At 46.9% G+C, this 25,614-nt stretch overlaps 1 protein-coding gene across 1 annotated transcript in view; it reads right to left on the reverse strand.

Moving 5' to 3' along the window:
- Nucleotides 1-19,746, reverse strand: part of TMEFF2 (transmembrane protein with EGF like and two follistatin like domains 2) — a 256,384-nt gene extending 236,638 nt beyond the window's left edge. The window contains exons 1-2 of the mRNA XM_028750745.2: nucleotides 18,971-19,746; nucleotides 16,629-16,738 (exon numbers count right to left, since the gene is read on the reverse strand). Of these exons, the coding sequence (XP_028606578.1) occupies nucleotides 16,629-16,738; nucleotides 18,971-19,148 (288 nt within the window). The 5' untranslated portion in view covers nucleotides 19,149-19,746. The remainder of the gene's footprint in view (nucleotides 1-16,628; nucleotides 16,739-18,970) is intronic.
- Nucleotides 19,747-25,614: the final 5,868 nt, after the last annotated feature.

Genomic DNA, 25,614 nt, shown 5'->3' on the forward strand with positions numbered 1-25,614 from the left:
GGGTGGCACTGTGGATTAAACCACAGAACCTAGGACTTGCCGATCAGAAGGTTGGCGGTTCGAATCCCCGCGATGCGGTGAGCTCCCGTTGCTCGGTCCCTGCTCCTGCCAACCTAGCAGTTTGAAAGCACATCAAAGTGCAAGTAGATAAATAGGTACCGCTCTGGCAGGAAGGTAAACGGCATTTCCGTGTGCTGCTCTGGTTCGCCAGAAGTGGCTTAGTCATGCTGGCCACATGAGCTGTATGCCGGCTCCCTCGGCCAATAAAGCGAAATGAGTGCCGCAACTCCAGAGTCGGTCACGACTGGACCTAATGGTCAGGGGTCCCTTTACCCTTAACCTTTATGGTGGAGATGGAGGATGCTTTCTGCCCGAGGACCACATTATCTTCTGAGTAACCATTTGAGTAACCAACCGCACATCAGTGATGGGCAGAGTCAGAGGAAAAAGTGTGCAGAGCAACAATGGCACATTTTTCCTTTCTAGAGGAGACTAATTTGTACACACGCCTGCATGCTGCCTCTGTCCTCCATCATGGCAAGGAAAACATTATCAAGGAATAACTGTGGAGAAGGCTACCAAAAAAACCCAGTGAGGGGTGTGGCCTAAGAAGAGGAGGTGTGGCAAGGGAGGGGTACGGTCTGGAGAGAGTTCTGGTGGCCAAACAGAGACACCTGGGGCACTGTATTTGGCCCTTAGGTCTGTTCTATGATTTGGCCATCATAAAAACAGCCCCCAAAGGAAGTAGGGGTTGATAAGCCCAGATTGGACCTTTTCAGTGGTGGTCCCCACCACTGGAATTCTGTTGTTTAGGTTAAATATATATATATTATTTGTTGCCTGTTTTCAAAGGAGAACTCAAAGCATCTCACAGCCATCAACTATCAGACAAAATAGAAATACAAACCGCAAAACACATTAAGCCACCATTGCAATAAAATGGCAATTAACCCAGGAAACGGAGTCTAGCAAACAGCAAAAGCCCAACTCCATAAAGCCAAAAACAACAAGAGGAGAGACAGAAACAGCATTAACAGAATTACTCTGCTGAAAAGCTTCTTAAATAAGCTGGTTTTAAGCAGGTACCTATTGCATGGGGGATCAGTAGATCGCAGTGGATCCAACTTGCAAGTTGCTGTGGGCCCAGTGAAAGAGACTGTGAGCAATGATGGGTGGTTAGAGAGAGAAGAGGGAGAAGACTGGGAGGAGGAGGTGTTGGAAGCTGAAGCGGTACCAGGGCTTAGTGAGCAGGAAGAGGCTGTTGCAGACAGAAGTCTAAAATCAGAAACAGAAGAGGAGGGAGGCCAAGGGGCAGATATGAGTCAGGCTTTTGAAGAAGCAAGGGTGTCTCCTCATGCTACTGCAACCAGCTCCCCTCCTCCAAGTCTACTATGACCAAGAGAGGGCTGAAGTGGGAGGAGCAAAGGTAGGCACGCCAACATAGTCCCAGGTTGCTTGGGAAAGACCCAGGAGAGGAAGAGACTTAGGCAGCAGTGGGAAGACGAGGACCTTGAGCTTATACAACTGACTCATAGGGCCAAGGCCTACTAAAGAGTTGCTGTGCTCATTAGGCCTGACACTCCTGAGCAGATTTTGTTTCTTCTAATAAAGAGTTAACTTCGCTGACAACCTGTAAGCTAGCAAAAATGTAAAGAACCAGCTCTAACCTGTGAAATATAAGGAACTATGTATCATATGTGGTGGAATTGCAAAAGGATAAAGGAATTTTGGGAAATGATCTACAATGAGCTAAAAAAAAATGTTTAAATTAACCTTTGCCAAAAAAACCCCAGAAGCCTTTCTCCTGGGGATTATAGGTGTGGAGATACCGAAAGATTTCAGGAGATTATTTATGTATGCAACCACGGCTGCAAGAATGCTGTTAGCTCAATGTTGGAAAGGAGAGAACATACTGACAAAAATGGAATGGCAGATAAAATTATTTGAGTGTGCTGAGATGGTAAGATTGGCAGTGAAAGTTAGGAATCAAGATCAAAAATTTAACCAAGAATGGGATAAGTACAGACAATATTTAAAAGATCGCTGTAAACATGTAAAATCTTTGGCAGGCTTTGAATGACTACTGCAATGTGGTATAATTCTTGGAAGTATTGGATAATTTCAAAATAGATGCTGTTTAATATGCAGTTGGGGACGCGGGTGGCGCTGTGGGACGCAGGTGGCGCTGTGGGTAAAACCTCAGCGCCTAGGACTTGCCGATCGCATGGTCGGCGGTTCGAATCTCCGCGGTGGGGTGAGCTCCCGTTGCTCGGTCCCAGCGCCTGCCAACCTAGCAGTTCGAAAGCACTCTCGGGAGCAAGTAGATAAATAGGGACTGCTTACTAGCGGGAAGGTAAATGGCGTTTCTGTGTGCAGCTCTGGCTCGCCAGAGCAGCTTTGTCACGCTGGCCACGTGACCCGGAAGTGTCTGCGGACAGCGCTGGCTCCCGGCCTCTAGAGTGAGATGAGTGCACAACCCTAGAGTCTGTCAAGACTGGCCCGTATGGGCAGGGGTACCTTTACCTTTTAATATGCAGTTGATATAGAAATGTAGAGAACCCAGGTTGGGGAGGAAGGAAGTCTCAATATGGGAAGAACTTTACCTTGTTCCCAACTTTTTTTTTTTACTTTTTATTTACACTACTGATGGAGAGTTACAACTGTGATTCATTATAAAATCAATAAAGATTAAATAATTTTTTTTTAAAAAAAAAACTTCACTGACTCTGTGTGATTTATTGCTTGCTCACTCCTGACAGTTGTTGATTGAAGCAGAAAAGTGTTGTTGATGGAAGCAGAGAAAGGACTATGCCATGGGTAGGCAAACTAAGGTCCGGGGGCCGAATCCGGCCCAATCACCTTTTAAATCTGGCCTGCGGACACAGTGGCGTAGCGTGGGGGGTGCAGGGGGGGCCGGCCACACCGGGCGCAACATCTGGGGTTAGGGCAAATCCACGGGTTAGGGGGCGCAAATCCACAGGTTAGGGGGCGCAAATCCATGGGTTAGGGGGCGCAAATTACTTGCCTTGCCCCGGGTGCTGACAACCCACGCTACGCCGCTGTGCGGACAGTCTGGGAATCAGCGTGTTTTTACATGAGTAGAATGTGTCCTTTTATTTAAACTGCATCTCTGGGTTATTTGTGGGGCTTGCCTGGTGTTTTTACATGAGTAGAATGTGTGCTTTTATTTAAAATGCATCTCTGGGTTATTTGTGGGGCATAGGAATTCATTCCTTTTTTTTCTTCAAAATATAATCTGGCCCCCCACAAGATCTGAGGGACAGTGGACCAGCCCCCTGCTGAAAAAGTTTGCTGGCCCCTGGTCACTAAGCCCACACACCCTTTTCTATGTGCCCACTCAAAATAATCCTCTCCCAGAGTGGCTTTCCCTGCTCTGCATGAGTCTGTGTGCATGCATTTTAAAGCAGAGGTGGTTTTTTTTTGCTGGGACTACAACTCCCAGCAGCATCTGTTAGGCCAAAGGTTTTCCATCCTTCCTTTAAAAGCTGCCAGGATTCTGCAACCCTGAGTTTAGCTATAACAATCTCCTCCTCAACAGCTGCCTTTAAGTTAGGAAGCAATCCTGCTTTATTTTCCTCCCCTTTTAGAACAAATAAGCAACCTACAGATGGTACGGAGGTCTAAAAGGAAGGGAAGACTCCTAAGAATGAATGCCCTAATGAGCACATCAGACTGTTCTCTAGCAGAAGACAGAATTAGCATCTGTTCTTGTGGAAGCAGACGCATAATGGGTGCTCTGCAGAGAAATACAGTTCCCTCACCGTACGGACTCAGTAGGTGCCTGGTGGTCTATCTGCCTGCAGAATTATCAAGCAGCACAAAATGAGCTTCTTGGGACGAAGGCCCTGCCTGGAAGGGATCAGAACTCATTCGAGCGATGCCAAGCAACCTGATCTGCATTTGCCTTTTGAGTACATAGGATCTACTTATTTATGTAACCTGCTACTTCTGTTGGCAGAGGCCCTATTTTGTATACAGTGGTACCTCAGGTTACAGACGCTTCAGGTTACAGACGCTTCAGGTTGCAGACTCCGCTAACACAGAAATAGTACCTCGGGTTAAGAACTTTGCTTCAGGATGAGGACAGAAATTGGGCAGCGGCAGTGCGGCGGCAGTGGGAGGCCCCATTAGCTAAAGCGGTGCTTCAAGTTAAGAACAGTTTCAGATTAAGAATGGACCTCCAGAACAAATTAAGTTCTTACCTCGAGGTACCACTGTACAACGATCAGGAAAGAAAGTACTTGAAGTAGCAGAAGCAGCAATGGAGCGTCAAATGTTGCCTGTCCTTTCCTACTATAGTCAAAGTCTCCTTTCTACATGCAAGTATTTACAGTGTAATGCTTCTGCAAAGCTACTCAGAAGTTAGCTTCTGCCTGAGTTCAATGAGACCTGCCCTGAGATATGTACAATTGCATGATCTGTCCTTGGGGGACTCCACTCTCTGATGCTGTACCTTGAAATTTTCCATAGGGGAACAGTTAAGGCCAGAGGTGCCAGCTTGCGAAGGTGATGTGGGGGACTGAGGTTTGTGCATAATGTCCTGATGTCCTGACGTCATGAGCAAGCATCGTGCCTCCCTAAGCTGGGCAGAAGCTTCCCGGGATTTGGGAATGAGGTGCCAGGGCATCCCTAGCTAGCAGGACCAGTAGGCATGGCTGATGAGAACTGTAGTCCAAAAACAGCTGGAGATCCAAGTTTGGGAAACACTGATTTAAAGTCAAACCTACCACATCTGCACTTTCCAAAATGGAAACACACCCATTTTTTGAAGTTTGCACTTCTCCAGCCAAGTAATGTTTACAAAATAATAATAATTAATAAATAAATAAATACATATAGTAGGGTAAAGTGTGCATTATTATGATTATTATGATGATTATTATTATTGCAAAGCAATTTCCTCATATATGGTGCATTTTGGATTAGAATATAGCATCCCAAAAATGCACCATATGTAGGGGAAATGCTTTGCAAAAATGTATGTATTAAGAGAAATTCACACTAAAATGATGCATTTTCATAAGAAGTTGGGAAAAAAATACTGTAAACTGACATGGAAATGTGAAGAACTGAATTTATGACTGAAAACGTGGGAAACTAAAATTGACAGATTCTCCCATCCCTAACTTATACAGTACTGGCTTCTCCAACAATTTTCAGGGTGAGGTCTTTCCTTTGTGGTAGCAAAACCAGCAAATGTTTCTGTAGCACATAGAAATGATCACATGTGACCATCGTCACCAACATCGAACTCTCATAATAAGCTCTCATGAACCACTTCGTCATCTGAGCAAGGGGGGAAAAATGCCCTGAACTGCTCCCAGCAGCGGCGTGATCTGCAAAAACCAGCCGTTGAAGCTTTTTGCAGCCCAGAGATAAACATTGCAGCTTGGTAATGTATGCAGCATAACTACTGCCAAAGGCCCAGGAATGAGGGGTGACTGTATACTTAAGTAACTCTAAATACTGTATACTTAGTAGCTCTAAAATGAGCAGTTTATGTTGGCGGATGAAACAATGTGATGCAATCTAGGATATTGAGAAGCTGGAACATTTGCAGAGGAGGGCAACCAAGATGATCAAGGGTCTGGAAACCAAGCCTTATGAAGAACGGTTGAAGGAGCTGGGTATGTTCAAGCCTGGAAAAGAGGAGACTGAGAGGAGCTATGATAGCCATCTTCAAATATCTCAAGGGCTGTCACATGGAAGATGGGGCGAGCTTGTTTTCTCCTGCTCAGGTGGGTAGGACACAGCTCAATAGCTTCAAGTTACAAGAAAGGAGATTCCCACTGAACATCAGGAAGAACTTTTCGATGGTAAGAGTGGGATGGTCTCCCTTGGTAGGTTATGGACCATAACCTTCCTTGGCCATCCGTCATGAATTGAGATTGAGTTGAGATTCCTGCAGATCAGAGGTTGGACCTGGTGACCCTTGAGGTCCCTTCCAAGTCTACAATTCTATTATTCTCCTCCCCATCACACCATGGCAAAAGAAAACAAGTCAGTGTGGGAAAGAGTGGGAGATGTTGGTGTGTGTGCATGGGTGCTGGATCATCACCTTGTCCTGGTGAGTGGGCTTGCATGTTCCTATGACCCTTGTGAGTGAAGCCGTCGGGGAATCTCGTACTCCCAGCAGGGTCACCCAAGGCGGTAAGGTCAAAGGGAAGGAGCTAGACAAAGAATGATCCAAGAAGTCATCGAGGGCAGAGCAGGCGGATGATAACAAGCGGTATGTTACAACGGCTGTGAAGGAGGATGAAGGCTGCAGCAGATCTACCGGTTTGTCGTGACTACTCATGCCACTGGAACAGAGCCTTACTGCGAAGACTGTGCATTGATCAGCGTACACTGATCTACACACATAAAACAAATTCACGCACAGGTGTCTTCCAAAAACCCAACCCAGGACGCAAGGGAGAAACGTGCTAAGAGGAAGGCACACTGGGCAAACCCTCACCGTGATCAACTCCCGCCCGGAAACCAATGTCCCCACTGTGGAAGGACGTGTGGATCCAGAATTGGCCTCCACAGTTACTTACGGACTCATTGTTAAAACCGTGTTTATGGAAGACAATCTTGCTCGGCTACGAGTGATCGCCAAAGAAGAAGAAGCATGGGTGCTTATTGCCTCTCAGCCCTTGCACCTCTCGGCCTAGTTGTCAAACATTATTTCCAGCGTTACATGGAACTGCCTTTCTCTCCCCTGACTGCCTCTCCTCTTTAATCTTTGTTTAAATTGCCTCTCTTTACAGCAAGCCCCACCACCCTTAACTCTGTTAATTTACTCTGTAATGCTGATCTAATAAGTACTACATAATATCATCGCACAGAATGCTACTATTAATACCTGCGCAAGCAGGCTGTGACTGGTGCTGCATTTGCAATTTCGAGCGCGTGCATCAGCCGCCGCTGATAGTTTGGCAGCGCCAGATTCATCCATTGACCTCAGCAGACATCCAGCACAATGGGCCTATAACCTCCTTTCTCCTTGGTGGGTAATTTGGCAGCCAGGAAAATTATGTTGCTACAGCAGAAAGTTAACGTCTAGGGAAGGGATTGTGGCACCAGTTCAAGCAGAAGCTGAAACAGTAGGAAACCAAGGAACGATGTTGCCGTGCCTTCTATGAGCTTCTCAGAAACTTGGAGCTGGGAAATAAGGTCCCTTGGAGCCCCATGGTTTTGGAGACATCTTAACAGGGCTATGAAATCATAGTCAGAGAACTAAACACATCAAATGATGGGCTGGTTCATCCTGAAATAGGCTGCCTTCCAACCATACCTCAACCAACCTTATCTTTCTTGCCCTGATCTGGTCACAGTGATCCATGCAACTGTCACCTCCAGGCTTGATTATTGTAACTCGCTCTATGCAGGGCTGCCCTTGAAGCTGCCCCAGAAACTCCAGCGGGTGCAGAATGCCGCAGCGAGGCTCCTTACGGGGTTCTTGCTGTGGGATCACATTCATCCAGTGCTTTACCAACTGCACTGGCTTCCAGTGGAGTAAAGGGTCAGGTTTAAGGTGCTGGTTTTGACCTTTAAAGCCCTATGCAGCCTAGGACCCACGGACCTACGGGACTGCCTCTCCTGGTATGCCCCGCGGAGGACCTTAAGGCCCACAAATGACAACATCTTGGAGGTCCCAAGTCACAAGGTGGTTAGATTGGTCTCAACTAGGGCCAGGGTCTTTTCAGTACTGGCCCCGACTTGGTGCAACGCTCTGTCACAAGAGACTAGAGCCCTGCGGGACTTGACATCTTTCTGCAGGGCCTGCAAGACAGAGCTGTTCCGCCTGGCCTTTGGTTTGGACTCAGTCTGACCCTTATGTTTTTTTCCTCCCCTTGTGGCTTTGATCTATGGGCTACTATTAAAATGAGGCTGCATTTTAAATTATATTTTAACCTGTTATTTTAAATTGGTTTTTTTTTAATTGTAATTTTACTTGTGTTAGCTGCCCTGCCAGGGACGCGGGTGGCACAGTGGGTTAAAGCCTCAGCGCCTAGGACTTGCCGATCGAAAGGTCAGTGGTTCGAATCCCCGTGGCGGGGTGCGCTCCCGTCGTTCGGTCCCAGCGCCTGCCAACCTAGCAGTTTGAAAGCACCCCCGGGTGCAAGTAGATAAATAGGGACCGCTTACTGGCGGGAAGGTAAACGGCATTTCCATGTGCTGCGCTGGCTCGCCAGATGCAGCTTGTAACGCTGGCCACGTGACCCGGAAGTGTCTCCGGACAGCGCTGGCTCCCGGCCTCTAGAGTGAGATGAGCGCACAACCCTAGAGTCTGGCAAGACTGGCCCGTACGGGCAGGGGTACCTTTACCTTTACCTAGCTGCCCTGAGCCCGGCTCTGGCTGGGGAGGGTGGGGTATAAATAAAAATTTATTTATTTATTTATTTATTATTATTATTATTATTATTATTATTATTATTTACTTTTAGCATTTCATGGCCTTTTGATACTAATTTTTACAACAATCCACTGCTGTACCAATGTATATATGAGACATGGGAAACGTCTGCCTGGGCTAAATGTGGACTTTCCACCCAGCCCTCACATTTCTCCCCAGAACACATCGTACACTGGACATGCTTCACATCTCTCTCGAGTGTTTTTGCCTGACTGTAATGTGTCCTTGAAATCTGATCATGCCTCTTGCTTGCCTGCATGGAGGAGGGGGTGGTATCTGTAGAAACCAGCCTACTGCACAAAGGTAAAATTTACATGTATAGTGTGGGGAGGGCCATGGCCTGAAGGAACAAAATTCTGAAGGGGCGCAACATGGTACCCCCATGGAGGTTGTGGGATTCACAGGGATCCTTGTCCCACGTTGGCAAAAGTGGCAGAGCAACCCATTGGGGGACTGCCACCATCACCTAGGTGCATCCTGGTGGGCCAACCTGTCCTTGGCTCCCTTTCATTCCCTGCCTGCCTGCTGCTGGGGGTCTCTGGGGCCTGGAGCCCAGCCTGGCCTCACTGCCACATCCCTGGTAGAGGCCGGCAATCACAGAGGCTCCGCACAGGCCAGGCAGAGGGTTCCATCTACCTTCCTCACGCTCCTGAAGGCACATTCCTGAGGCCAGGCCACCTTTCAGTCTCCAGGCTGGTGGGGGTCTCTGGCAACACTGATAGCTAGCCTGCCCTGGATGCCAACAACCCATGCTATGTCACTGTGTCCGCTCACTTTTTTCCCTCTGGTCCCACCCATCACCTGCATGTGGTCCTCAGCACACTGTCCAAAAGGGAACACAACTCTGGAGCTGGAAAAGGTCTCTCTCCGCTGTCTGCTGTATATGAACCTGCCAGCTGTAGAGGATCATCGGGGAATTGCTGCAGATCAGACTGATGTTCACAGGACAGCCACAGGTGCAAAAGTGGCCAATGCTCTCTCCAAACCTAACCCTCCAGCCATGATGCCATGTTGGCTCACTTATGAACCCTTTGAGTGCAGAGGTTGCTGCTGACCCTAATATTCAGATGATGCTGGTCTCTTTATGGAACTATCATGCACTTAACTCCATAGCTGCTAGTTATGACGTCGAGCCACAGCAAACTATGGCAAGTTCTTAAAGAAATGGGAGTGCCTGATCACCTCATCTGTCTCCTGAGAAATCTCTATGTGCGACAAGAAACTACAGTTAGAACTGGATATGGAACAACTGATTGGTTCAAAATTGGGAAAGGAGTACGACAAGGCTATATATTGTCTCCCTGCTTATTTAACTTATATGCAGAATTCATCATGTGAAAGGCGGGGCTGGATGAATCCCTAGCCGGAATTAAGATTGCCAGAAGAAATATCAACAACCTCAGATATGCAGAAGACACAACCTTGATGGCAGAAAGTGAGGAGGAATTAAAGAACCTTTTAATGAGGGTGAAAGAGGAGAGCGCAAAATATGGTTTGAAGCTCAACATAAAAAAAACGAAGATCATGGCCACTGGTCCCATCACCTTCTGGCAAATAGAAGGGGAAGAAATGGAGGCAGTGAGAGATTTTACTTTCTTGGGCTCCATGATCACTGCAGATGGTGACAGCAGCCACAAAATTAAAAGACGCCTGCTTCTTGGGAGAAAAGCAATGACAAATCTAGACAACATCTTAAAAAGCAGAGACATCACCTTGCCGACAAAGGTCCGTATAGTTAAAGCTATGGTTTTCCCAGTAGTGATGTATGGAAGTGAGAGCTGGACCATAAAGAAGGCTGATCGCCGAAGAACTGATGTTTTTGAATTATGGTGCTGGAGGAGACTCTTGAGAGTCCCATGGATTGCAAGAAGAGCAAACCTATCCATTCTTAAGGAAATCAGCCCTGAGTGCTCACTGGAAGGACAGATCCTGAAGCTGAGACTCCAATACTTTGGCCACCTTATGAGAAGAGAAGACTCCCTGGAAAAGACCCTGATGTTGGGAAAGATGGAGGGCACAAGGAGAAGGGGACGAAAGAGGACGAGATGGTTGGACAGTGTTCTCGAAGCTACCAGCATGAGTTTGACCAAACTGTGGGAGGCAGTGGAGGACAGGAGTGCCTGGAGTGCTCTTGTCCATGCGGTCACGAAGAGTCAGACACGACTAAATGACTAAACAACAACAACAACATGACGTCGAGACTACCGACAATTTGCAAATTCAGAAAGCGTGACAGGCTGCAGTCCTCAGATCACTTCCTTGAGAGCAGTGTGGTGCCATCCAGATGTGGTGGACTACAGCTCCCTCAATTTATTACCACTGGCTATGCTGACTGGGGCTGATGAGAGTTGGGGTCCACAACATTTGGTGGGTGCGACATTGCCTACTCCTGCTCTGGAGCCCATCTTGCTGAAGCAAAAATATTAACTCAAGCAACCAGACAGTCTGCATGCACTTCTCAAATCCAGTCCTTAGAGTATACCCAAAGCATGTACTTGAATTTCTCAGAAAACAATTTCCAGGAAACCTTTTGGAAAATAACAAGTCCCTCCCTGGCCAAGTGGCTTCTCCCTTTTTTCCATTAACAAATTTTGGGCATGGATCCCGTTTTAATACTGCGCAATCTTATTTTGATATCCTTATAGGAATCCATGAGCTTTGGCACTCATTCCTCTCGATTCTCATCTCAACCGATTACTTCCTTCATCCAACAATATGAGCTAACAATGGAGTTTCTTTGCCTGAAATTTCTCAGGAGAGAATTTTTGTTGTAGTTGAGAAAAACGGTTATAATTTTCACCACCATGTCAAAAATAATTGGCAAAATACACCACTTCTAATTGTCCAACCCTTCCAAACAGAATTTGGGAAGGGAAATTGTGCTCGGGCCTAAAATTTGACCCCACCGGATTAATATCCACCTGCTGAAAAACTACTGGATCTCAATTCATGAATTGCTTTAGTTGCTCCAAGTTATAACAATTCGGTGTATCTCGTTTGCAGCACAGGCTAGCAACACAAATACCTGAGCCTTTCCCTAGCCAGCTCCTCACTTCTACCATTTGATGCTGAGGTTTTCTTGATTCAGCTTGTATTTCCCCCAACTTTAGTTTTTGAGTAATAAGAAGCTCCACCTGCTGACTGCTGCAGCAATAACTTCAAGGTGCAAATGAGTGGGAGGAGCTTTGCATGTGATTGGTTAACTTAAAGTCTCCTTGTGCATCTGGAAGTAAAAGAAGTGACATGTAACCAGGTGACTGGGTCTAGCTGCTATTTAAATCTCCCATCATGCCCTTGAGCAGCAGCACATTTCAGGAAGCTAAAATAGCAGCTAGTCTCAGGCATTATTCATAGTGCTGGGCCAGGTGGATTGTATAAAATAGGGGACCAAAGGGGCCTAGCAGCTGCCCAGGGATAGCAGGTGCTGGTACCAGCCCTTGCAGGGATCCGAGGGAAGCCTCTTCATGTGGCCCAGCACAACTACAATGGTACCTTGGTTCTCAAATGCCTTGGTTCCCAAATTCTGAAAACCTGGAAGTAAGTTTTCTGGTTTTTGAACATTTTTTGGAAGCTGAACGTCCGATGCAGTTGTCTGCTATTGTTTCCAGGGCGCCTGCATCAACCAGAAGCTGCGTCCTGGTTTTAAACATATTGGAAGTCAAACAGACGGAATGGATTAAGTTTGGCGCTTTTGTTTTTGCTATTTATTTTGCGTTGTTTTTTTTTAAAATAGGCTTTTCCGGTTGTTTTTGTGACTGTGTGGAACCCAGTTCAGCTACTGATTGATTGTGTGATGGCAGAAATGGATAAAAGTCCCCCATCCAAACAATAACTATCATCAGAGCAGGTAAGGGGGAAAAATAACTTTAATTTTTATCATCTACAATACTGTCTTATTTATTATAGTATAGTACATTGATTATTGCTTTCATTTTATGGATCAATGGTCTTGTTAGATAGTAAAGTTCATGTTAAATCGCTGTTTTAGGGGTTGTTTTTAAAAGTCTAGAATGGATTAATCCATTTTGCATTACTTTCTATGGGAAAGCGCGCCTTGGTTTTGGAACGGACTTCCGGAGCGGATTAAGTTTGAGAACCAACGTACCACTGTAGTAAGCCACAGCTCACAGCCCTTTGTGACAGACTACCAGGGACCAAATAGGCTCCCTGCATTCATTGCCTGCTTGACACTTTTGGAACAAGACAGGGAATTGCCAAACAACTGGCCGGCCAGAATTCTATGACTGTTGCTGGTCACAAGTTGTGCAGGCCTGATTTGACCCAGGCAGTCGTATCACCAACCAGTCTTGGTCAACTCCCTTCGGCTACAGCCAGCACACCTGGAGCGCAGCAGGATGGCAAAGCTTGTGCCAGATGGAATGTTCTCTGGAAGGCCAGTATCAGTCCCACCAATTAATATTATGCTAACGGAGCCACATAATGCAACTCTGAAGACAACTAGTCCAGTATCATAGGTCTTCAAATTCTTCACCAGGGGCTACCATTAGCTCTTGATGAATGAACAACAATGGACACAGAAGGGCTGCACCACAGATTCATAGAATCATTATATTATTGTGTCCAGATCTTACTCAGGACAGGTTGGAGTGGCTTTTATTTTTTTTATTTGAATGTCTTCTTGAAGACTGGCTTGCATTAGGGCCAGCCTGAGTCATGGCCATCATTTATAGTGTCATTGGCTTGTCCAATATGAGTAGCAGGTGCACGATAAGCAAGTCCAGGGCAAGGGGAACAGAACGTACTCCCAATATTGTCCAGAAGGCAGATCCCATCCATTCCATTTTCATCTAATTTCTCTGTGTGCTTTAACATGATTTCCAGACTCAGTCTCAGAGCTTATTGAATAGCCTGGGGGCAAAGTGCTGTAGAAAGTATCTCATCTCAATCTTTCCCCCTGTATATAAACACACACACACACACACACTTCCCAGTGTTCAGTACCACTCTGCCATACCAAGAAATGGAAGTTCTCCTTGTCAGAGTTAAAAGGCTGAAATCCTGCACACAGTGATAGAGGGGGCAAAGTCTTCTCTCACTCCAGAAACTGGAGTTACCCAGAAATTGGGAATATCTCTTTACATTTCCCGTTCCCTTATATAAGGTGGGGTGGGAATAAATCACAGCACTAGACAACAGTGCAACCTGCCCCCATCTCTGTCTCTCTCACACACAATGAAATACAGAATTATTCCCTAGGTAAAGGTAAAGGGACCCCTGACCGTTAGGTCCAGTCGTGGCCGACTAAGGTTGCGGCACTCATCTCGCTTTATTGGCTGAGGGAGCCGGCGTACAGCTTCTGGGTCATGTGGCCAGCATGACTAAGCCGCTTCTGGCGAACCAGAGCAGCGCACAGAAACACCGTTTACCTTCTCGCCGGAGTGGTACCTATTTATCTACTTGCACTTCATGCTTTCAAACTGCTAGGTTGGCAGGAGCAGGGACCGAGCAACGGGAGCTCACCCCATCGTGGGGATTCAAACCACCGACCTTTCGATCGGCAAGTCGTAGGCTCTGTGGTTTAACCCACAGTGCCACCCTCGTCCCTAATTATTCCCTACATAAACACCTCATAATAATGTGTGCGCATGTGTGTTTTGCTAAGTAGTTCTGTTTTCCAGCACAAGTTCAGAAAGGTCTGAAACAGGGCCAGGACTCACTGGGGCTCAGTCCCAGGATCTGTTTCCAACTCAACTTGTGCCTTTAGCAGCAGCTTGATTGGCAGCAATTAGGAGGAAGCAGTGCTCATCTGCACTATTCCACGAAAAAAGCTTTGCCAGCTGATTTCTGCAGATCAATCCTCAGCTAAAAGCACAGGAGCAAGTTCTCTCCAGCCAATTGGCAACCCTACCTGGAACATGTTTTTGCCGGCTCAGTGAATAACTACAGCCAGCGCCCCCACGCTCAGGATGAAGGTGGGGGGGGGGGGGCTTTCAAGGCAGATGGCTTTCAGGAAGAGTTGAGGTCCAATGACTGACTCCCTTGTTAGAGAATCGGCACAGTGTCCAGAGATTGCAGATACTCCGAACTCCAAGCACCTTAAATGAATTTTGTATGACTGTATCAAGGCACTGATATTGTATTAATTCAAAAACATTTATAACTTACTCTTGGGTTTTTTAAAAGTGTTTTGTTTGTTTTTTTAGATACTGTTTAGCATGGGAATTAGACTTATAAGTTAAGATATACATTAAAGAAAGTGAATAGCATATACAGTGGTACCTCAGGTTACATACGCTTCAGGTTACAGACTCCACTAACCAGAAATATTACCTCAGGTTAAGAACTTTGCTTCAGGATGAGAACAGAAAGCGTGCTCCGGCGGCGTGGCAGCAGCAGGAGGCCCCATTAGCTAAAGTGGTGCTTCAGGTTAAGAACAGTTTCAGATTAAGAACGGACCTCCGGAACGAATTAAGTACTTAACCCGAGGTACCACTGTACTCGTGTTATTTTGTGGAAATAGCTGCTGCTTTAAAACAAAACAAAACCCAACTTCAATTCTTCCATGTTCACTAACTTCAAACCTACTGCAAAGCCAAACTGGAACCAGGCAGAAGAAACGAAGTGTACTCTGTGTCTAATTTAATTTCACTGCCGGTGGTTCTGAGGTTGCTGCTTTTACTCACCAGGCAGTGATACAAGAACAGAGCATTAAATCAATCTCTTGGGAAGGAACAACTTGCAAAGTAACTAAGAATCTTAGACAGAGTATCCTTGTTCCCTTCTCCTTTTGACAAGAACTGTCGTTAAATATTTACATTTGAATGTAATCTCATATAGCTATTTAGAGATAGGTGAAGAAGAGTCATGTGCCAAGCAGAATAATTTTTAGCAAGGAAGATTATGTAGCTGCGATACTTAATTTAGGGATTGATTAGTCACTGGTTATGACATGCTATACAAGCTTAACGGAGTATTTCCTCTGTTAAAATCAAACAATGTACATTTCAAATTAATATATTGTGACACTGAACAGTGAGGTGGGCATGTTTGGTTGTTCACTTGTAATTATACAAAGAATCCTTAGGCTCGCCACACCCGTCTCCAACCTTTCAGAAGTTGGACTACAACTCCCATCATCCTTTACCATTGGCTATGTTGCCTGTGGATGATGGGAATTGGAGTCCAATGACATTTGGAGGGTGAACCAGCTTGGGAAATACTGGTTCACCATAACAAATCTACTCCTAAAGTGCGCAGCAAACTACAGTACAGATTAAATGCATTTAAAAATCTACAAGAATAAAGACCTGAACACCTAAGCAAAATATAGATTCCATACTGGAAAAAAATGAATTTTTAATTACTACGTTGAGAGGTAGTAATGATACTATTCACCTCCACTGAGGTTCCATTAGCGTATCAAGTCCAGACCATTACATGGATGTAAATCCCATTGCCTTCAACATAATCTACTTCATATTTGTTTGAGAATGTGGATTTAAGCCACCTTAGGCAGACCTGTGGGAAAATACGGTCTCCTGGAATAGGCAGGACTTATGCAATGTTCCATGCAATGTTTACTTTCAGGTACAAGCTATACAAAACATCCACCACCTTTCAATTAAAGTTTTTGATGTAGCCCTTATGGTAACATTCAGTCTCAGCAAAATGCATAAAAGTTTGGTCTCTAACAACATGGATTGCACCCTCAAAACCAATGGGACTCAGTCTGTTCAAGCAGCCTTGAATCTTCCTTGGATTTTGAATTAGGGTTGCAATTTAGCTTGAAACGTTCTCTCCCTGTGAATTAAGGAGCATTGTTGAATTACGCACTGCCTTAACTTGCCTTTGGTGTATAAAAGCCATCTTACAAATCAAGTTCTCCACAACTATTTCAGTGGCTTCCTGGATGTATAAAGAAGATGCTATATGTTTGGCTGAACTGAAAAAGGACAGAAAATCCCGATTCCGAAAAGGCCACAGCAGCTGAACCCCGCACACACAACCTGAAGCTGACGACCCTAAAGAGGTATTTGGAAGAACAGCATCTACATTTTCCCAGAGAATCTTCTATCTTCTTGACACCAGTTGGCTACCCTGCCAAGCACCTTAGACTAGCTGCCAGGTTTTCACTCCGACTTCTCTGCATGCAGAGAAATAAATTGCCCAGTGATGGGTTGTAAAGGGAGATCCCTGATTTGTATTCTCATTAGTGAATTAAGGAAGGAGAGATCAATCTTCTTACCTTGAACTGACAGACGCAAGTCACGGTGTCTCCAATTCTTAAGCACTCTCCGTCAAATTTACAGGTATTGGTGTCGCAGAGAAAGAGATCGTTTTCTCTGTCATCATAACCTCAAACGCAAAGAGAAAAATGCTGTCAGCCTTGGGTCTGGCAAGGAATATCAGGCAGGGGCAGTTGCTTTTCTGTGTATGTGGCACACCTAACATTGTTGATGAAGCAATGTGCAATCTAGAAAGGTTGTCTTCTCATCCTCGCTTTGCCTTCCTCTTCCCCGTTTCCAGAGGAGTTTGCAGTCCCTGTTAATCTCCCAGCTCCTCCTCGCCTTCTTCTATGAAAGTAGTTTCCATTTCCACAAAAACCAAGCATTTGGTTGCAAAACAACATGATTCTGCACCCCTCCCCATTAACGCTTCTGGTCCAAAGTCTTAGAATGGGCATTTCTCCAGGCAGTGACATAACAAAGCCCCCTAATAATAAAGATAAACAGGCTATGTGTTTTTTGTGATAGGCTGTCTGATTCCAATGAAGATTGATCACCTCCAGGTTAATAGGAGGGGTGCCAGCTTCTCGACAGAGCTGCTGAAAGGAGACCCAGCTCCTTTCCTCCAGTTTTGACAGGCAGGCTAACAAATCTGGCTGGAGATTCAGCTCATGAATGCCAGCTCAGATTTCAGACCTCAGCTAGTTGCCATCCTACTCAGAGAGTGTGTAGCAAGGTATGAAGCCAAACAGCCATATTTGGCTCCAAAGTCGTCAAGATTGTGTTCTATTGATTTTATTAACATCTCTGTGTTCCTAGCCATGTCCTGGTTGTGCAGTAAAAATGGAAAGACCACCCATAGGGCAAAAGTGACTTATTGACCCTAATGATTATACACACACACACACACACACACACACACACACACACACTGAACTGAACTATGGCATTCTAGTTATACACCCAAAGTAATCCTGGGGTAATTAAAAATAAATAAATTAGAGAGCCACAGTGCTGGGCTAAATAATGCTGTATTTGCTGCAGGGGTTAGGGTAACTTGAGATACGGTAAAGTATTGGGCTTCCCATAGTTTGTGAAATCAGATTTGAGTTATAAGATAGAAGTAACATGCTCTGTTATCTATCCAGCATATATGCTGAGAGGAAATGTAGGTGCTTTGTTTAAGATACAAAGTTACACAGCATTTTCAGTGAAGGGCAAACTGCATCAAAACCCTACTAGTGTGTTTAGAAATGTCTCTGTGTGCAGCTGCAGATACACATCTATAGCTGTATGCACAATGTTTATTTTTCTCTCTCTGTGTTTTTTTTTAAAATCTGGAGATGCAGCCTGCAAAAGAAGGTACTCCCAGAAGCATTTGCAAACCAGGATTGTGTGGGAAGCACTGTACAAATGGTAAACACACTCCAGACAGAACTACAATTAACCTATTGAGGATGAGTCTGTTCATAGGAAAAGACAACGGATGGAGAGAGGGGAGGTAACTCCCCACAGTTTCTTCCTTATTCAATTAGTACATTTTACTTGAACTGTGTCTGGCAAACCACTTTAAGCAGGGCTGAAGCTGTCTAGAGAAACAAGGAAAAGGCAAGTCTGTTTCATGACAGAAGAAGGAGGAAAGAGCCTCGGCAGCCGATTCTAGATTATCTTGCTTTGTGTGCTGTGTGAATTTGGGAATAAACACTTGCTCTAAGTTCCCTTCAAGAACAACAGGATTCCTTTTTTTAAAAGCTAAGAGGGGGGAAAGCAGAGAGATAAAAGGTTTCAGGCAACCCCAATCTCTGTTTTTAAAAATAATATATACAGCATAGTCTTAAAAGCTTTAAGGCAGGTGGGGGGGGGGGGATAGCTTTCCAGATTAGCAAATTTGCTGGTTCTTCGAAAGGAGATCTAACCCAGCCTGCAAGATCCTATGACCTCTCAGAGAATCACAACTTGATTTATAGCATCTTCCCCGTCTCTCTCCTGCTCCAACTTTTAACACTTCTAAAAAAAACAATAAAAGATCCACCCTTGGCGAGTTACCCGATTGCGTCCAGACCGTGCAAGTCTGCAGAGATGATAATCAAAAGCCCATTTGAAGCAGAGGCAATTAAAAAGGTGGCGAAACAAGTAGAGAAAGATCTATAGATACTTTCCTGACCAGCCATTCTATTCCTTTCGCCTCAAATCCGACCTGTAATTTCCAGACAGCTGCGCGATGTGCCAGAGAGGTTTGGAGAGACTGGCTCAACCCCACCCCTCCGATCTCTTTTTAGAAGATGCTTTCCTTTAGAGACGGATGGGCATTGCTGTACATTTCTCTTTTTCCCCCACCCCCGCTCCCGCTCCCCAAGCTTACCAGAGCAATTCCAGCCGGTAGGCGTTTGGCAGTCACTTAAGGAGGTAGGGAAAGCTGCAAGTTTCACCGGTCGGGCTACGATGAGAAACAACACCGGCAGCAGCAACCAGCAAAAGCAATCGCAAAGTGTCCAGCCGCTGCTCCACTGCCGAGGTGGGGAAGATTCCCACAACACCATGACTTCGTAACTCAACTCCGCAGCCGCAGCAAGAGGGAACAGCAGCGTCCCCCAAAAAGCGAATGGCTCTCTCGGGCTGACGGGGGGATCCTTAGCATCCCGGGGGCCCCAGCCAACAGCAGGTTAGGAAGAGGCACCCAGGTCCTGGCATGTTGATGATGGCGAGGATGGTGATGATGATCCTGAGAGTTTCAGCAGAGATATCCAGGGGCCTGGCCCAGCCCGGGGAACGGCATGAGCAGGGATGGTCAGGAAGGAAGAAGAAGAAGAGGAGGAGGAAGAGGAGGAGGAGGAGGACCGGGAGGCTGGAGCAGCCGCTGCCATAAAGGGGTCGGGCTGGGCTGGGCTTGGGGGGAAAAGAGAGTCAAGGCACCTCGCAGCTCCGCAGCCGCTGCCTCCTCTCCTGCTCTGCCGCCCGCATCCCTCTGGCGTTGGGAAAGCAGCAGGTCCCCTCAGCCCGCCGGGGTCACGTGGCGCAGGCAGCGCGGGCCGTGATTGGACGAGCGGGATGCAGGTCCCTGCGAGGGAGGAGGAGGAGGAGGCGGCGGCAGCTGGAGCGAGAGATGCTGATGCTGCGCCCGCTCCGCGCTCGGCAAGGCGAGGCGCACCGGGGAGGCTCTCAGGCGGCGGCAGCAGCAGCAGCAGCAGCAGCACCCAGCCCCACCCTGGGAGCTGGCTGACTGAGGGACCATCCAGCAGGCAGAGCAAAGAGGAGGAGGAGGAGGAGGAGGAGGGAGAAGCGGCTCCCGGAGGAGGATGGATTGGCAGGGTGGTGGGGGGCAAAAGAAGGGCGGCAGCAGCTGCACCTTGCCAGGTAAAACAGCCGCCCACGTCCGTCACCTGACGGAAAAAATCCCGGCCGGATCTGCAGCTAGGAGCGTCGGGCGCTCTGTCGAGCCGCGGGCGCTTCCCCCGCTGCTGCACTGGCGAGGAGTGACTGAGAAAAGGCACGCACTCCTTGCACTCAGCCCCAGTCACCAGGCATGGGAAGTTGGCTGCGGTCAGCACGCATGTGCAAGCGCCGTTGGCGGGTGTGTGTGTGGGTGTGTGCGCGCGTGTGTGGGTTGCATTGACCGCTGCATGTCTCCAAAGTGGCCCCGTCGGCGTGCATGCTCTCTCCCTGATCCACCTGTGGGCTGTTGTTGTCTAAAGGACCCGGAGCGTCGAGGCGAGTGCCCGGCTTGGAGCACCTCGCAGGAAAGCCTCGTACCCCCCACGGAGGGGTGGGTCCCACGCGTGGGGGATGTTCCCCTTGCGCGGTCCCCACGGGTGGAGTGCTTCCGCCACCAGATTGGCCACTGCTCTCGCTCGGGTCGGCTGCTTCTAGGTGGCCACCTGCAGTGCCTCCTTGCAAGATTTCAAAGTTCCTAGTCGCGGTCTAAAGGGTATGTTGCTCCCCCCCCCCATGCAGGGGAGGGGGAAGGAGGGAGCAGAAAGAATAAAGTGGCTGTCACGCGAGAAACCGCAGATCGGATGCGAAAAGGGACAAATGGACCAGAAGGCAGAAGTCCAAAGGTGGTGACATCCAGCGCGCTCTCGGAGGCGGGTGTCCCCTTCCGGGAGAGCTGGTGCGGGCGCGATTCCCCGCTTGACTCCCGCAGAGGCAGCGCCCAAGGGCCGTCCTTGGAGCTAGCCATAGGGACCGAGGTCCCTTCGGTCCCCCCAATAAAATATTTGAGGGGGCTGCCCTCCCCCCCCCCCCGAAGTTGATGGACATTGCCATTCAAATGATGTCCGTGTGCTGCGTCTGGTGATCGATTACGTGAGCTCCCCAATATTTTATTTAAGTTGGCACTCCTGGACTAGTAACCGTCAGGTGACGGCTTCATTCAGGGGGGTCTCGGGGTGGGGTGGGGGGCGAGGGAGATGAGGGGATCCCTAAGTTTGCCAGCACCATCAGGGCCACTTGGACATATAAATTATAGAAGAGATTCCCTTGCCTTCTCCTTTCCGCCTTCCGAACTCCACACACACCCAGCACAGATGTGCAGGCCCAAAGTCCAGTGTTTTGACTGTGGGTGCGTGCATGCTTGTTTAGTTATTTTTTAAATCTCTTGTTTTGTCTGGCTTTTGTCTTAACGGCGCCCTTCCGTCATCCAGTCGCTCCCCTCACCCCCCCTCCCCAGTAACCAGAGAAGGGAGGCGAGGATCCTGTCTTTCTGAAGCCAGGAGAAAGAATTCATATGGATTTCTTCAACCTTTCTCCGCTCCCTCTCCGTGGAAAAGACTCACTCTCCGTGCCTCACATAACAGAACTGGTGGTGGATGAGGAGCTAAGCTCTCCGCACCCACCAGCTCTAAGTGACCCGTCTCTCTCTCTCTATAGTATGCCAGAAAGCCGGGATCGGTCTCATCCAGGTAAGGAATGCGCTACCCCCCCTCCCAACTCCCACCTCCACCCAGCCCCCACAATGTCCCGCCCACTCTTCACACTCTTGTTCTCCTTTCTCCACAAAGACTCCATTTTTGACGCGCGCGCCCCGCGCAAACCCTCCCTGTAACCCAACCTAGCAGAGGATCAATTTGCCCAGACGGCATCAAAGAAATCGTTTGCTAGACAACAGCAGCTTAATGCATTTCTAGGAGGAAGGGAGATGCCCATTAAAAAGAGCGAAGGGGAACTGTCATCTAATATCCAAGGAAGGAAGGAAGAGATCGCGCCTTGAACCCGAGTTCTGTAACAGCAGAAGAACGCTCGCGGCTTAGCTAACGATTTTGCAACCTTCGAACTTGCAAGGCGCGCCAGACTTTCCTTTCTTTCAAAGGAGCCAGGGAGGCAGGCTGAGCAGCTTCGTATGAAAAAGAACCCACTGCAGCAAAAAGGGAAAGTGCATATGATACAATTACGATGATAAAGATGAACTTGGCGAAGCTTCTGCTTGCAAAACATTGAAGGGTCTTGGGAGATGACCACGTACCTTCGCAATAACATTTAACCACTATCCAAGGGAATCCGAAATAAATGCACAAGAATCGCGCAGCCCCCCCCCCCTGCAAAACACACGCACCAACTTCAGCAGATTGAATGGCTGTGAAGGATTAAGAAGCGCAAGTACATCCCGTCAAAATCCCCTCCCCCTTTTTTTCGCATCTGAATTATTGAACTGCACAATACATGCCCCCCCTCTGCAAACGTTTGGGGTTTTTCCCTTTTCTCTCTTTCTGTGGCTTCGTTTGTACAGACTACAGCAGTAGCCACCGAGGAGCAGACCCACAAAACTCCACCATGTGGCAGGAGAACATCATCAGTCACTGGATATTGCATTATGGAAGAAGCAGTTAAATAAATAAATGGCTCCTAAATGAATTCCTAGAGTCAGATGCTGTCAGCAAGGGAAGAGCTGGAGAGACCGGAGTGCGTTGCTCGCAGGATCACTTGGGTTTTATGAGTCAGAGGATTTTAAAAGGCGAGCAGAGTGTTTCTAATTATTTTGTTTGTTTTTTAAAACAAACAAACAAACAAACAAACAAACAAACAAACAAACAAACAAACAAACAAACAAACCCACCAATGATTGTTGGGTTTTGAGAACATAACCAGAAGTAAATACTTGGGAATAATTTTTTTTTTATATATTCAGGTACCATCAGCAGGGAAGGAAAACGTCTTCTCTAAGACCCAGGGAGAGTAACTAGCAACACTTCAAGCTTGTTAAAAAGCTTGGTGCTGTGTATAATGTGGAACTGGGGCTGGAGAGGTTGCGGTGCTCACTAGGTGACTGGGGCTAAGCTACCTTTTTTACCTTCTCTCTGTGGGATGTAAAAATGTATTGCAGTCAAATACAGTGGTACCTTGGTTTACAACCATAATCCGTTCCGGAGGTCCGTTTGTAAACCAAGACAGGTTGAAACCCAAGGCATGCTTTTGCCAAAGGGGCCTCCCAAATTTTTTTGTTTGTAATAAAAAAAAATGGGCTGTAATCCCAAAAAAGTTTGCAAACCGGGACATGCACTTCCGGGTTTGACGTGTCTGTAATCCAAAACGTATGCAAACCAGACTGTTTGCAAACCAAGGTACAACATTCCCACAATGCACATGCTGGGGAAAACTTTGAATCACTCAGGAGAAAACTTGCTAGTTCCTCCTGAGCTGGGACAGACTTCCTTTGCATGTGACTTAATGTGGGTGTGGCCTGTTCTTGGACAGAGGAGCACATGACCTCCATGTTCTGCTCTTCCTGTTCTCCTTTTTGTGTTCCTAAGAGTTAGGAGAAGTGATTGCTGAGTTGCAGCCACTTGAGACCATTTCCCTTATGGGATAGTTCACATAGTTATACGTTGTTCCCTTGGGGATCTTATTGTGAACTGGATGATTGTCAGTAAACTAGTTTTATGTTATCTTTAATCAGATGGTCATGTCTGTTCTTTCAGGAGGGATATAAAAAGGGAAACCAGGAATCCTAAATAGTGAGGCTCAGACGAGCCAGCAACTAGCTAACCATTGTGCAATTTAAAAGGGGGGATTGTTTAACAACTCTGCTAAGTTATAGAACTTGTTGACACAAGTTAGCAAGGATATCATAAAATAATATATCCTCTCCTGCCTCCCTAAACATCCCCACAATCTCTGCCTAACTTACCTTGCAGGAAAATAGAATTGTAGAGTTAGAAGGGGCACTGAGGATCATCTAGTCCAACCCCCTGCAATGCAGGGATACGCAGCTGTCCCACACGGGGATAGAACCTGCAACCTTGGTGTTATCAGCACAGTGCTCTAATCAATTGAGCCATCCAGGATAAAATAGCATGAACCCAAGTACGTTGCCGTGGTGTCCTTGGAGAAGGGGCGGGACATGAATGTTGAAATAAATCTGAATATCAAGTTCCTCTCTCATATATCCATATTCAGTTCATTGCTTGGGAACTCTATACATGGATTTTGGCAGAAATGTGGACGGATCATATGGCAGAAATGTGGAGTCTGACCAATGTGGAATACTTAGAAATATTGGACAGTGGCTTATGCCAAGTCCAGCTAACCCAATATTGTTGACAAGGACTGTCAGTAGCTCTGGGAAGTTTCAGATGAAGTCTTTTCTAGCCATACCCTACCTGAAGATGCCAAGGATTGAGCCAGGCTTAATTTGCATACAAAGCAAATAAGTAAACAGTGGACCCTCTTAGGCTGACACCATAGCATTTCCAAGAGCTTTAGCTCAGCTGAGAAAGGAGCACTGCACAGTTAGTATACCAATACTCAATGCCAGTGGCTCCCAAATAGTTTTTTAAAAAAGGTAAAGGTAAAGGACCCCTGGACGGTTAAGTCCAATCAAAGGTGACTATAGGGTGCAGCACTCATCTCGCTTTCAGGCCGAGGGAGCCGGCGTTTGTCCGCAGACAGCTTTCCAGGTCATGTGGCCAGCATGACTAAACCGCTTCTGGCACAACAGAACACCGTGATGGAAACGAAAGTGCACAGATACACTGTTTACCTTTCTGCCACAGTGGTACCTATTTATCTACTCGCACTGATGTGCTTTCAAACTGGTAGGTTGGCAGGAGCTGGGACAGAGCAACAGGAGCTCACCCCGTCATGTGGATTCAAACTGTTGAGCTTCTGATCAACAAGCTGAAGAGACTCAGTGGCTGTAGACACCCCATTTTTCAAAAGCCAAGCCATGGGCCACCCTATTATTTTTTTTGGGGGGGGGGATATCTCTATGGTAGTTTTTGTTATGTGAATGGTGCTGAAGCTCACAGAGTTTTCCTGTAAGTTTGCTAGAGAGCCCTGACAGGGGGATGGCATAGCCATATATAACCTCTGCACCTGGCTGGGCACTTCCTCTTTGTTCTTCACCAGTCCAGAAATGTGAGAATATCTGCATGTCTGAACTCCATTGCTCAGACACCATCTTAAGCTAGACTGGGAGTAGACCATATAACACTGGTCCTGAAAGACCTGCTGGTCCTGGTGCTGACCTTGAAAGCCCTAAATAGCCTCGGCCCAATATACCTGAAGGAACGTCTCCTATCCCCATTGTTCAGCCCAGACACTGAGGTCCAGCTCTGAGGGCCTTCTGGCAGTTCCCTCACTGTGAGGAGTGAGGTTACAGGGAATCAGGCAGAGGGCTTTCTTGCTAGTGGTGCCTGCCCTGTGGAACACTCTCCCATCAGATGTCAAGGAAATAAACAAATATCTGACTTTTAGAAGACATATGAAGGCAACCGTGTTTAGGGAAGTTTTTAATGTTTGATTGTGTTTTCAATATTCTGTTGGTACCCACCCAGGGTGGCTATGGGCGTGGTATAAATATGTTGTTGTTGTTGTCATCATTGTTGTTGTCGTTGTTGTTGTCGTCATTGAACAAAGCTGCTATATCTGTTACTCTTCAATAAACAAAGCTGCTATATCTGTTACTCTTCAATAAGTATTATGAGTGAGTATGTATATGTAGATATACCGGTATTACCATTTACAAGATTGTTTGTGTGATTATTGTTTTTAAGGGGGGGGGGGGGGATACCA

This window comes from Podarcis muralis, chromosome 1 (assembly GCF_964188315.1).
Source record: "Podarcis muralis chromosome 1, rPodMur119.hap1.1, whole genome shotgun sequence".
NCBI lineage: Eukaryota > Metazoa > Chordata > Lepidosauria > Squamata > Lacertidae > Podarcis > Podarcis muralis.